Below are 13164 nucleotides of genomic sequence, written 5' to 3' on the forward strand. Positions count from 1 at the left end.
ATCAACATACATGTATTTATGATAATGACTGTGTAATGAAACAATTTACAATGATTAATGCTAACATTCATGTAATTTATAATGGATAAAATGATAACAATGTCAATCACTAACTTATAACAACATACAAGTGCATGAGCACTCGTACATGTGGAATATTCCATTAACACATAAGGGTAATAAGGCACTAAGATGGATGTTTCTATGGGGAGATACATTATCCTTTTCTGAATTCCATTCACATAAAAGGAGGTTATGTGTAGAAGGCACTGCTATTAATCTTCATGCATACAAATTAAATGAATAATTCCTTGTATGGGTAATTGTTCAGGCTTTTTTTTCTAAAAAGTAAAATTTTGATAAAAGTGCCTGTAGACCCCTATAAAATACCTTCTGGAAGAAATTATATCTTAAATATGAAAATTATGATCTCATATAAGGGTCTTACCATATATCATGTATATTAATGGAACATTCCTACATAAAAGGAAAACAAATGATGCAAAAATAAAATAATATATTTATGTAAATAATATTTCCATTATATCATAGTCTCAAATTGTAAAACAATAGTTTGAATAGGTGTTTCTAAAACCAAATTGACGATTCAGAATCTCTCAGATTGCTCTGTAAAAGTTATGTTTTAGCATAAAAATTAGTTCCTTTTAAAGAACTTTAAAACTGATTTAATCTTTTGTTTGTAGAGATTCAACTCACTCTTATATAAAAGTATAGCATGTCTATGACAAGAGTATTCAAAATGATATTAAAATAGAAAATAAAGGCTTGATCACCATTACACCTCAACCACATGAAAACAGTTCAATGTGATCAAAACATGTTTAATGAGTATGAAATATTTATGGAGTATTTTTAAAAAAAGAATTCAATATAAAGATCTTGGTTGGATTTAAAGGCTACACAAATTATTTTTTCATTTATTTTTATCTTTTACTTAATTATAAGAAAAGATGTATCAGGCCCGTAGCCAGGAATTTCCAAAAGGGGGTTCGTTGGCCTCAAAAACTCGACTTTAACAGTCACAATTCGAACAGAACGTTGACTTTAACAGTCATTATTTGTTTTCAAGGGGGGTTCGTCCAAACCCCCCGAACCCCCCTGGCTACGGGTATGTGTATATACTTAGTCTTTTAAACTTCAAAAAAAATTTCGCATGAATTTTTGACATATTTCTACGAAATAAAGTGAATTTATTTTGAACTTGAAGAAAATCTTTACCTGCTAATTTCTATCACCTGATCCCAAAAAAACAATTTGTGTGGCCTTAAAACTCTTTGACAATGTTGACCTATGGTGATTAAAAATACATTATAAACTATAACATAATTCTAAACTAACCTGAATACATATATGCCCTATTAAAATATCACAAGTTGTTTTTCTCAGCAAAATATCTTTTATACTGAGCCATGTTTTATAGTAGCTGCACATTAAAATTTACCAAATTCATATGTAAGGTGTACATAATAAATCTGATATAATTGTTAAAAAAATGTATCTGATTATTTTAACTGAGTCATGGTACAATGAGCATGATAATTTAACTGTTTTCTTGTGACTAGATTTCATTTTTGAGTAAAAATCAGATGAACTACATTTTTTCTTGAAAATGAATGGTCCACTCTACTGTCAGATGGACTTCAACCTTGTAACTATCTTTCATATTTGATTCGTTAAAATAGTCAGCTGACACAATTTCATCTTGTCCAATTCTGTTCAATGTCTAAAAAATTGATCTGATTTTTCTGGACAATTCTTGAGAGATTCAAATGATGAAGACTATTTGTTGGAGTCTGTTGTTCTTCATTGATGTTTTTGTAAGAAATCCTGCATAAAAGTCACAAGAGCCATACATTCTTCTACTGATAGAGCATTATACAATGATGCACGGATTCCACCAATAGCCCTGAAAGAGAACAAAGTCAAAGATTATTATTTGTCACATCATTATTTTGATTTGAAGTTTTGCAATTTGAAAATAACATAAGAATACTGAAACTCCTTAATCCCATGCTTGTGTATTGCAATGAGATGGATCACAGTGACAGCTATGTAAGTTATTCAGTAACATATAGTTTATCTAAGTGTAAACAAAGGGGGAAATCTAGTGGACTAATCTGATATAAGTATTTGAAGATATGCAAATCATAAGGCTTATTGATTAATGAAAAACTTTTTAAACTCAATGTTGAAGCAGCCATTATCTTCATGATCTTGGAAATCCTGTATTCTACAAATGACTTTAAAACAATCATAGACAGCAAAGAGAATAAAAAGCTTTTCTGTTTGTAAACAGCTACTTAACATGCATATTTTTTTATGCATCTGCATGTTAACTCAAGATTATATCACTGTAGAAATATTAATGAATACATACCTATGACCTTTGAGAGAGATCAATCCACGCTTTTCAGCTTCCAAGAGAAACAGTTTTTCTAAAGCTTCATCTCCTTCTTGACAACCAATTCTAAAGGTTACGTTCATTCTGCTACGACATGACTTATCTAATGGAGAACTGTAAACAGAACAAAGAAAATAGTTTGAGGTCAAAATTGTTTTAAAGAACTATTTTTCTTTATTCCCTTTTCTTTCCTAAACTGAACTTTCAATGCTATTTTTAATCATGGTATGGTGTGGTGTATTGCAAATATCTAGTGATACCATTGCAGTATTCCATTTATTAAACACACTAAAGATGATTTTTTTCTCTTATTAAAATAGTGTGGACACAGATCAGTGTGGAGAGTAAATGTTTTATTAGTGCTAGCTTTTTGACATTGTTTTTTACCCGAGTTTATGCATAGGGTTTTGCCTCGCTTGTTTTTTCTGATCTCTTTAGATTTAAACTATAAAACAGTTAACAATTAAACGGTTTTGATAACATGTGTACCATTCATGGAACCTTAACAAGTCTTTATATACTTACTAGTAAAATCCATTTGAGTTATCAATGATGTCATAGACAGCTTTAGATTTAACGGCAGACAACTCTTCCATCTTCTCAGCACCACCATTATCTTTCAACCATTGTAAAACTAGACCAAGGATGTATATACTGAAAAATTAGTTAACTACAAATTAGAATTAACATACAAATATTTAACTTGGGCAAAATTAATTTTTGAATACTGAGTTTTTTAGTGAATATTAAAATATTAACAATAAAATCTGCCATGAACTTTAGCAGATCCTAAGTAGGCAAAATGCGAGGACAGTTAGAAACTTTTAAAATTTTATTGAAAGCTTTAATAGTCCTTTCAAGAATTGTAAGTAATTTTATTATTCATACTCCTGAAATAAAATATATGTCCAGTCGTTGGTTTATTTCCATTGTTTAAGACCTCATAAGCTAACCATATCATTTGGTGTACACTTGCGAAAGTAATAAAATTTACTATCTTCAAAACAGTGAATTGATTACTTTAACTTACTTGTATGTAGGTGCTGTATTGTAGACAGAATTATTTCCAACTTGTATTTTGTAGTCAAATATAACTGGGGTAGTATCCATAGCATGACCAATGAGATCTTCTCTGATAATGACTAGAGTTACACCAGCACAACCAACATTCTTCTGAGCTCCAGCAAATATAACACCATACTATAAAACAAATCATAGTTATTACATACAGGGAATATGATTACAATGGGACCAGAAAATATAACACCATACTGTAAAACAAAGAATAGTTATAAAATACAAGGAAAAGGATAAGCAGGGGACCAGTAGCCTTGGTTATCAAATTTCATTATTACACAACCAAGTCAATAGAGCGATACAAAAGTATCCTTTTAAAACATAAGTTTTTATTAAATCTTAATTAGATAATTGCATACATTACTGTCGAATAATAAACTTCTCAGTTTAGGGCTATTCCAGTAAAATTTACCTAGGAGGGGCGGAACGCCGACGATATTTTTTTCCATAGGTGGGGGGTTATCAACATAATTGTATTCTGGAGGGTGGTGGTCCCGATTTAAATTCATTTCTGTTGGTGGGGGGTTTCTGAATGATAGGTTAAACATATTGTTCCCCCTGTTATGAAGGAATATTCTCCTGAAAAGGTCATCCGACTGCAAATAAAGTTGGCAGACCACTAATTTTAAGCGTCCGTTTGTGTTCTTGTCAAACCAGTGATCGGGAAGGACGTGCCCCCTGCGCCTATAGCGCATATTGACAAGAAATGGCGCATACAGTGACAAATGTAAGCGCCCACGTGGCGCACGATACTTTTCACTTCGTTTCGAAACGTTTAGATATCGTCAAATGAATTTCCGATCGTGTTCCATGCCGCCATGTGTGTGTACACAACTGTGTAATGTTCCTCCAATAATAGGAGCACCTATATATTTTTGGGACGTCTCGGATGTTTACCTATGATAATAGAACCATGCGATTTCACGTCTCGGGTGTTTTCCTATTGTAATAATAAAACCATGCGGTCTAACTGATAACCCGTAAAACGTAATTAACCATCATTCATGATATATATTTTTTTTATAAACAACTTTAAATTTGTTAAATTTGGCTAGTACAGACGAGATTTAGCCCTTATAATAATCTCATTTAGTTTAGCTTGCTATTATTTCGATTGAAGAACCCCAAAGACTTTTTAGGAATATAGTTTTTGTCTCCATAAAAGACGCTTAACTGTCCTTGTCATTTTTTGGTCTTTGGCTCATTTTGACATTTTGTAAACATGACTTCTTCAGCGATTTGTTGTTTTGTTCTATGAATTAATGGTACTCTATACTGTTATTCTTGTCACCGTGATGAAGATATAATGATACAAGAAGTGCAGAAGAATTGCCTGAAATGTCCTCTGATACGGAACGTCTGGAATAAGTATGGTATCGACGAAGACCCAAATTTAATGTAAAAAAAACCAACATGAACATGAACAAGGCAACAGTACCAGTTTAAACATTGTAAATAAAGGTTAACTTAAATATTGTTGCGGTTGGAAGAAGTTATTGTATATTCATTGAAATTGAAATGGCAGAATTTGCTGTACTTAAATCTCTTTCCTTGCAAAGAATATGTCCTTAATAAGGTGGACTGGCCAATTCTTTGCAATTTTTGTCCCAAATAATATTTTATTGCATACAGTTTATAACAACTTCAAGTACCCTCTCCCTTGTATACCGTCTCCCCACAAAAAAATATGTGTGGGTGACATCCAAACTATGCGGTCCATAAAAAAATATTTATATTTGGCACAGACAATTAGATTTTTATTGCGCATGTTGCGTGGGTGGTATTGAAGGAAAAAATGGCCTAATTTTTGCGGAAAAATATGGCCTTGTTACACAGGAGAGTATATCATCTTCCTCAACATTTGCCTATTGAAAAAAAAAATGTATATAAGAAATACAAAAAATAAAAAAAGAATTACATTGTGCCTTCCAAAAATATTTTATGGCTCAAACTAAACTCTGAAACATCAAATGGTTGGTGCCAACCAGTTTCCCCACCTGAAGAATATGTCGTACCTGAAAATGTTATTGACAGTTTTAAAAATAAAATGGGCCATAATTAAAATCGCACCCCCCTTTTTCGGTCACTGTGAGCTATTGCCGTCATGTTGCATCTGTCGTCTGCTGCTCCATAACATTGTTACATGTTTCATTTTATATTTTAATAGCAACATAGCTAGTATAAAAAAGAAGATGTGGTATGATTGCCATTGAGACCAGAGGCGGATTTAGGGGGGCCAGGGCCCCCCCCTTTTTGGATGCACTGAAATAGATAAACCAACAAATTTTACATTTATTTGACAGGATGCAACATTTTTGTATACTTTTAAAAAACTAGCTAACTTTTATTTTTTTTCTCTAGGTAGGGGGTCTTGGAAGAAAATACATGTTCTAGGTGGGGGTGTATTTTTTTAATCTTTTCCATAGGTGGGGGGTCAAAAAATAAGTGGCGTTCCACCCCCCCTGGATAATTTTTACTGGAATAGCCCTCATCGGTCAATCATAAAACTGCAACACATTTTATATAAATTTACTTTTTTCAGTTAACTTAATTTCTTTCACACAATAAAATGCTTGAAGATTTTTTTCTGTCAAGATTAGAAATTTTTTAGGATGAAGATGTAATATTCAGAAAAGCTTAAAAGGGAGATAATAATTTACCTTAGACACATCAAATGGACGGGATAACATATTAGAGGACATATCACAGACTAAGGGTACACCATTAGTTTCTGGTATATACTGGTATTCTATACCTGGAAAAAATAAATACTTGAAAATAAGAAGGGTGCATTCAAAAATATCTCGTTTTATAATCAGTAATATTGTCATAAGAAGATCAATCTATATGTCTCTACTGTAAATTTTATGTTTTCTCAAATATTTTTTAACATTTTAATGTCTTTATTTTACCATTATTTAATTACTCCAGAACAAAGTCTGCTTTTTTCCTGAATGTTTCTTTAAGGTGGTACCTAACACTTTAACTAAAATTAATTTGGCTCGTTTAATTTTCTTAAAATTTTGACAAAGTATTTACTTTGACTTTTTGACAAAAATATAAAAATTTCAAAAAATTTGAACCTACCGTTTAATCAGAAAAATTACACTGGTCATGCTGGTTATATAGCAGTTTGACAAACACTTATTTTGATCATTGAGAAGCTTAATATTCCCTTATGAACACAACGTCATTAAAACGTTCTGCTGATTTTACAGAGTTATCTCCCTGTAGTGTTAGGTACCACCTTAAAACAAACAAAAATCTGTATAAAGTTTTAATGGTATGTACATTTCATAATTTGTAACAGAGTTTTAACATCCTCTTAATTTGGATAGTTGTCTTATTGGCAATCCTAACACATCTTTTTATTGTGTAAAATGATATAGACTTTTAAAGCTGATGTTGGCTACAGATATCACCAATCAAATTGTCAACACAACTGTAAACACAACATAAAACTTACCATGAATCGTTTCATTAGAACAATAATAGACATATGAGGCTTCAGGGTTAAGATTCCATGTGGAAGGGTCTGGTATACCTGAAATATTAAAAAAAATTATCTATACATGTACTTGCATTATTAAATGTATGTAATATTTCTACTAGTATACAAGATCAAATTTTAAATCATTTTCCTTACAAAATTAAGCTTAGAGCTTTGTTTTTTTTTACCAATAAGAATGAACCACAAGTTAATTGCATAAATTGAGTTACAAACACAAAAACATTCAAATTAAAGTTACAAACCCATTGAAAATATTCCTTTTAACCAAGGCAATTGCTTAAAATGTATCTCTTATATTTTAAATATTCACCCCCCCCCCCCCTTTTTTCTGAAACAAACAGCATTCTTACTTGTGTATTTAGAGACTTTGGGTACAACTTTGTTGATTTTGCCATATTTCTCTGCTTCTATAGCAGCTTTAGCCGACCAGGTTCCAGTCACAAGATAATCTGCAGTGCCACCTGGTTTGAAGTTCATTAGATTCAATGGAATGGCAGAGAACTGACCAGTTCCACCTCCCTGTTTGAAAATTACTTTATAGTTGTCAGGAATATTCCTGAAAAAAGTAAACATAATATTTCAGAATATAATTGTGATGGTTTTATTGATGAAAAAAATACATCCGCTATCCATTTTTCTCATTGTTGAAGGTCATTACAGGCACTTTATTTTGAACTTTGAAGACAGTTGTCACATTGAACATGTTGGAAATCATACCAATTGTCCTTATTTTTGAATTCATGATATGTATATGATCAATTTACAAGCTAATGTGAATAAATTATTAACAGTTTTTCTCGGGAAACCAACTTTTTAGGATTTAGAGGTGATAGGTAGAATACAAATGTTCAACAAAGTAGCAATGCCCCCACCCCAGCTCATCATGTAGGAGTTGGCAAAACCAAGAATTACACTTAAATCAACCTTTTTTTTTATTAATTCATGAAAAATAAATAAATCCAGTCTTGACAGTATGTACAGCAATAATTATGAATAAAAGTATGTGAGGTGTATAAAAAATTAAGATTTTAAAATCTAATCTGTAACCATGGTAACAATAATCAAATACTTACAAGAGCTGACGTAAATCACTCTCTGCTGTGGTAATTATCTTTGTAAAATCAGCTGATCTGTGACTCAACTCTGTTAAAAAAAAATCACAATGAAACAGATTGTTATTGGTTAAAAATAGATACAGGATCTATAATTTTATAATCTGATACATAGGTAAAATCAATAAGATAATATTCAGTTAAAATATTAAAGATTAACATAACTTAATAACTTGTAAACCTCATTTTTGTACTTTATCATTTGTAAGTAAAAAATTGTGCTAATATTCTCTAGTCTTTATATATTCTTACTTTAAGGATCCACTTGTATTTTTGTCCATCTAAAATGTCTAATGAGTTAAGCCTTTTTCAACTGATTTTTATAGTTCGTTCTTATGTTGTACTGTTATACCACTGTCCCAGGTTAGGGGAGGGTTGGGAACCCACTTACATGTTTAACCCCGCCACATTATTTATGTATGTGCCTGTCCCAAGTCAGGAGCCTGTAATACAGTGGTTGTCGTTTGTTTATGCGTTACATATTTGATTTTTTTCATTTTTTTTATATAAATAAGGTCGTTAGTTTTCTCATTTGAATTGTTTTACATTGTCTTATAGGGGCCCTTTATAGCTTACTATGCGGTATGGGCTTTGCTCATTGTTGAAGGCCATATGGTGACCTATAGTTGTTAATGTCTGTGTCATTTTGGTCTCTTGTGGACAGTTGTCTCATTGGTTATCATACCACATCTTCTTTTTTATATTAAAGTACAAATGTATCTTCCAATCGTATACTAACAAACCCCTTTAGTTGAAGGAGACCCCGCAAGTTGTAAGAGTATCGGTACTTTGTTTCTTTAGACTTACCCATAACACTGATTCCAAGACCATTGTAGTTTAACATTTCTTTCTGGGCTCTCTCCAATACCTGCACAATAAAATAAATACAATTTAAGATAAAACAATAATTTTGGTGTAAATGTCTTATGTCTCTAAAAAAAAATGTAAAGATTTGATTTCACATCTGTTATGTCCGATATTGAACTTTCAGTGGCAGATTCAATGGGGTGGACAGGGGGGCTTCTAGGGTTGGAACTCCCCCTTTTTATTGACAATCAATACATTTGAATGGGGAAATACAGTTTGACCCCCCCCCTCCCCCCCCCAAAAAAAAAATTTCAAAAAATTGTGTATATTATTTTCTATTAATAATCGCTATGTGTTTTACTTCATTGTTTTTTTGCCCGAGTAATGAAAGCCATTTATTCTTATATATTTAATTGTATCAGAGACATGTAATACCATGAATACTGTAAACATAATGTATTATATGCCTCTGATTGTAAAACTTTGTAAATTTCGAAACAAATTTTCAAACATTAAAAAAAAGTTTTAAAAAAAGGTATATTATGATGTTTTGAAGATATTTGAAATTAGAAAATTATAAAAATAAATTAAAGAAAAAAAAAAAAAAAAAAGAAAAAAAAGAAGAAAATATTGACTGTTTAACAAGGGTAAAGATCAAATTTTGTTTTATTTTTTAAAAATGTAAAATAAATCAATGATTCTCTAAAGTGTGTCACCTCAGCCACATAGGTGTCACTAATTTAAAGAAGTTTTCCAGAGTAAAAGTAATACTATAACTCAATCTACTAGTAATAACCACTGACGACTTATGAAATCAAATATGTTTCATTGTTTGTAAACATTATAATTGTTCACGATTAATAGAAATTCCCTGTTTCCATAAGTAGATTTAGTCTTTCAACCTAGGTTATATAAATCTATTTATATAAGCAAGGTTACATAGCCTCATAGGAGACCGTGACTTGAATCAACGTGACCAGACTGTCTGTGACCTCAATATGCTAAACTAAAGGTTCACACATCCCATAAATAACCCTGCATAAATTTACATAAGCATGGGGAATTTCCACTGCACAACAAAAAAATAAATATTGCCATGTTATATAATTAACATAAAAATTAATTGTGTGATGAGTTAAATATAATTTATGTAAATTAGTTTGTTATATGATCGTATCCATGATCGTGATTTCATCATCAAATATCTGGTCTGAGGCGGAATTTTCTCAACATGATCTGGCCCGGATTTGGCATACACCATTGACACAAGTGAAAAAATGCTTATATTCTTAAGTGACAAGAAAAAAGGTGTAAATTTTTCACTAAAATCAGACCATACCAATGTCAAAATTCCGTCGAAGAAGAAAATATGCGCGATTTATAGAAAAAGTTGCAAAATTTTAGTTTTAGATTTTGAAATGAATGTGCCCTCCAAACAGGATACGAGATTTCCGACTCCACTTCAAAGAAAAAAATCGCTTTAATTTGAAAGAATACGGGTTAACAGTATCACAATTTTGTATGAAATCATTCTTTATAAACATAAAAATTCCGTCGACTTTGAAAAAAATCTAGATAATAAGTTATTTTAGGTAAACATAGTAAAAATGCAAAAAAAATGTCAACTTACCTCAGTTGGTAGCTTGGCAGGTCCGGCTGAGAAATTGATCACTCTAGATGCCATGATTTCTAATTAACAGTTTGTTAATTGTAAAATGTTATTGTTAATTTTGTAAAATACAGTTTCCTAGTTTCTCTAGGATTAGTTATAAAATAGTGAGAAGGAATTTACGGTTACAAAGCCTTTTATATCACGCCGCATGCATGACGCCTTTTGATTGGTCACTTCAATGTTGTTGAATCTTATTGGCCGAGCAGACGAACACGCACTGACCTAGTGCCTCATTGAAAAGTATTTTTTTCCGATGACCTGATATAGTGGAACAGTTGTTAAAATTTCCGCTCTCTCATTTGTTGTTGTTGTTAGTTTGTTATGGTTTTTCATTGTCGTATGATTAAAATATATATCTGCGCTTTACTCGAAGAAAAGATTTGTAAAAAAATGAAACTAAATCATGATGCCGAGAATAAAAAAGAGGAAAGCCTCTGAATCTTGTAGCTGAGGGTCTAGAGGATGTTTTATTAAAAACTGAATCTTAGACTTTTAGAGTTAAGTATTATTTATGCGAGTACTTATGTTATAGAAGACTGACAAATTATATAGAATAGAAAATATTGGGATGCTATAGCCTAAAAAGAATGCTACAAAATACGTGAAATAGACATGATCAGACATGGGACTTCTCGTATAGAAAGTCCCTGAATAGACCAACAAACTATAAACATGCTAAAGAATAGACAAAAATGTTAAAGTTGTAATGTTGGTCATTTTAACTTAAGGACTGACCTCGGCCGTTATATTTTATAACATATCTTATTGAACGTCTGGGGAAGACCATTTGATATTCCAGGAGGAGGGGTGCAGATGATTCATTTTATGGTTTCGGATTTTGGATTGCCTAATACATTTTTAGCTCACCTGGCCCAAAGGACCAATTGAGCTTTTCTCATCACTTGGCGTCCGGTGTCCGTCGTCGTCGTCGTCGTCCGTCGTCGTTAACAGTTCCTTACGTCGTGACTACAATCCCATTCCCTTTCATGAATATGACCTACCGAATTAGACTATTTACCGGATTTGTAATAACATGAGCAACACGACGGGTGCCACATGGGGAGCAGGGTCTGCTTGCCCTTCCAGAGAACCTGAAATCACCCCCAGTTTTTTTTTATGGGGTTCGTCTTGCTTATTCTTTAGTTGTATATGTTGTGTCATGTGTACTGTTGTTTGTCTGTTTGTCTTTTTCATTTTTGGCCGTACGCGTGGCGTTGTCAGTTTATTTCCGATTTGTGAGTTTGACAGTCCCTCTGGTGTCTTTCGTCCCTCTTTTATGCAAGGTTATTCATTTTCAGCGCTGACAAGACCAGGATATTCATTTTCATCCCCCCCTTTTTTACTCAGTATAAATCAAATGATTGTGTATATATATATGTGTGTGTGTGTGTGTATTGTATTATTTGTATATGTTACTTAACTGATGTGCTTGAATCTTATAATTAGGAATGACATGAATTGTTAATATTTTAGTATTTTAAACATGTTAAAGTTTAACTAAAAAATTATATTGTATCTATCTTTTTTTTTTTTCTTTTTTTTTTTTTTTGCAAACCCGGCTAGGTTCAAAGAATCAACCAGTTTTTTAGAACAAAAAAATATGTAACATTCTCTTCATGAAGGTCCCTTAATTAAAGCGTGGTCAGTACATTTATTGACCCAAAATGTACTTAATATATATTATGAAATGTATTTAATACATGTATGTATTCGCTCTGCAAAATACATTTGCCCCTCAGGATAAAACGTTATAGTCAATATACCGGAATAGACTGGACTTTTCAGGATATATAGTTACTTACTTGTAATCTTACTATTAACAAACTGTTAATTCATAAATCAAATAAAACCGGAACATACGATCGCCATGCATAGATTATCGACTGATGTCGAATGATTTAATATCAAGATGAATGTTGACAAAGTATACTGAAAAATTTAACTCTTTTCATTGATAAACTGATCATTCTCTTTTCAAAATATACATTGTTATGAACCAGAAGATCGTTTCATTAGACCATTGTGGATAATTATTCAAGAGATGGGTCTACTGCACCCTACATCTGCCAATGATTGCCCATATTTTGTAGATTAACTAAAGTTGTTTCCCTTTGCACATTAACCCGTTTTAAATAGATTAAGAAGTAAAGCTGGAAATTATATGATTAATTATTTAAGATCAAACGGATTAAGATGTAAAATTTAAATATTTAACTTATAATATCGACTCTTTCTTTGCTCATAACACCATCTGCTAATATCCCCGCTATGTATACTTATAAATGTAAAGCAAAATTATATCCGGGTGAAATTTGATCCGGAGGAAAAAATGTCACAGTAGTTGTTGTTATTTTTTATCCGGAGGAAAATATTTTCCTGGGATATTATATTCCTTTGCCGTGAAATTCTATCTGGGTAGTTAACTTATTGAATAGTTATTAGAAAAAACTTATCCTTTAACAATACTATGAAATAATAATAGTGTATTTGAAATAAAGCGAAATTGTTAAAAAAAGTATTATAATGGGAAATAATTTCACAAATTATCCTTGAAAAAATTTCC

The 13164-nt window shown here is 31.6% G+C and overlaps 1 protein-coding gene across 1 annotated transcript; it reads right to left on the reverse strand.

Moving 5' to 3' along the window:
• Positions 1–1168: 1168 nt before the first annotated feature.
• On the reverse strand, positions 1169–10716 carry LOC143052628 (phosphoserine aminotransferase-like). Its single transcript, XM_076225692.1, has 10 exons — positions 10560–10716; positions 8930–8990; positions 8084–8153; positions 7361–7566; positions 6966–7043; positions 6160–6254; positions 3453–3622; positions 2948–3076; positions 2399–2536; positions 1169–1927 (listed from the first exon to the last, which is right to left on the reverse strand). The coding sequence occupies exons 1-10, from the start codon at positions 10611–10613 to the stop codon at positions 1825–1827; spliced, it is 1104 nt and encodes a 367-aa protein (XP_076081807.1). The 5' UTR covers positions 10614–10716; the 3' UTR covers positions 1169–1824.
• Between the last annotated feature and the right edge of the window lie 2448 nt (positions 10717–13164).

Source organism: Mytilus galloprovincialis, chromosome 11 (genome assembly GCF_965363235.1).
Source record: "Mytilus galloprovincialis chromosome 11, xbMytGall1.hap1.1, whole genome shotgun sequence".
NCBI lineage: Eukaryota > Metazoa > Mollusca > Bivalvia > Mytilida > Mytilidae > Mytilus > Mytilus galloprovincialis.

What these genes read in the sequence shown, in the direction of transcription:
- LOC143052628 (XM_076225692.1), bottom strand. Translation starts at nt 10,613, where the DNA reads ATGGCATCTAGAGTGATCAATTTCTCAGCCGGACCTGCCAAGCTACCA. An exon ending in GTCCATTTGATGTGTCTAAG is followed by an intron (nt 3,623 to 6,159) that starts GTAAATTATTAT and finishes TTTGTTTTATAG; the next exon opens with TATGGTGTTATATTTGCTGG. An exon ending in ATCTCTCTCAAAGGTCATAG is followed by an intron (nt 1,928 to 2,398) that starts GTATGTATTCAT and finishes GTTCTCTTTCAG; the next exon opens with GGCTATTGGTGGAATCCGTG.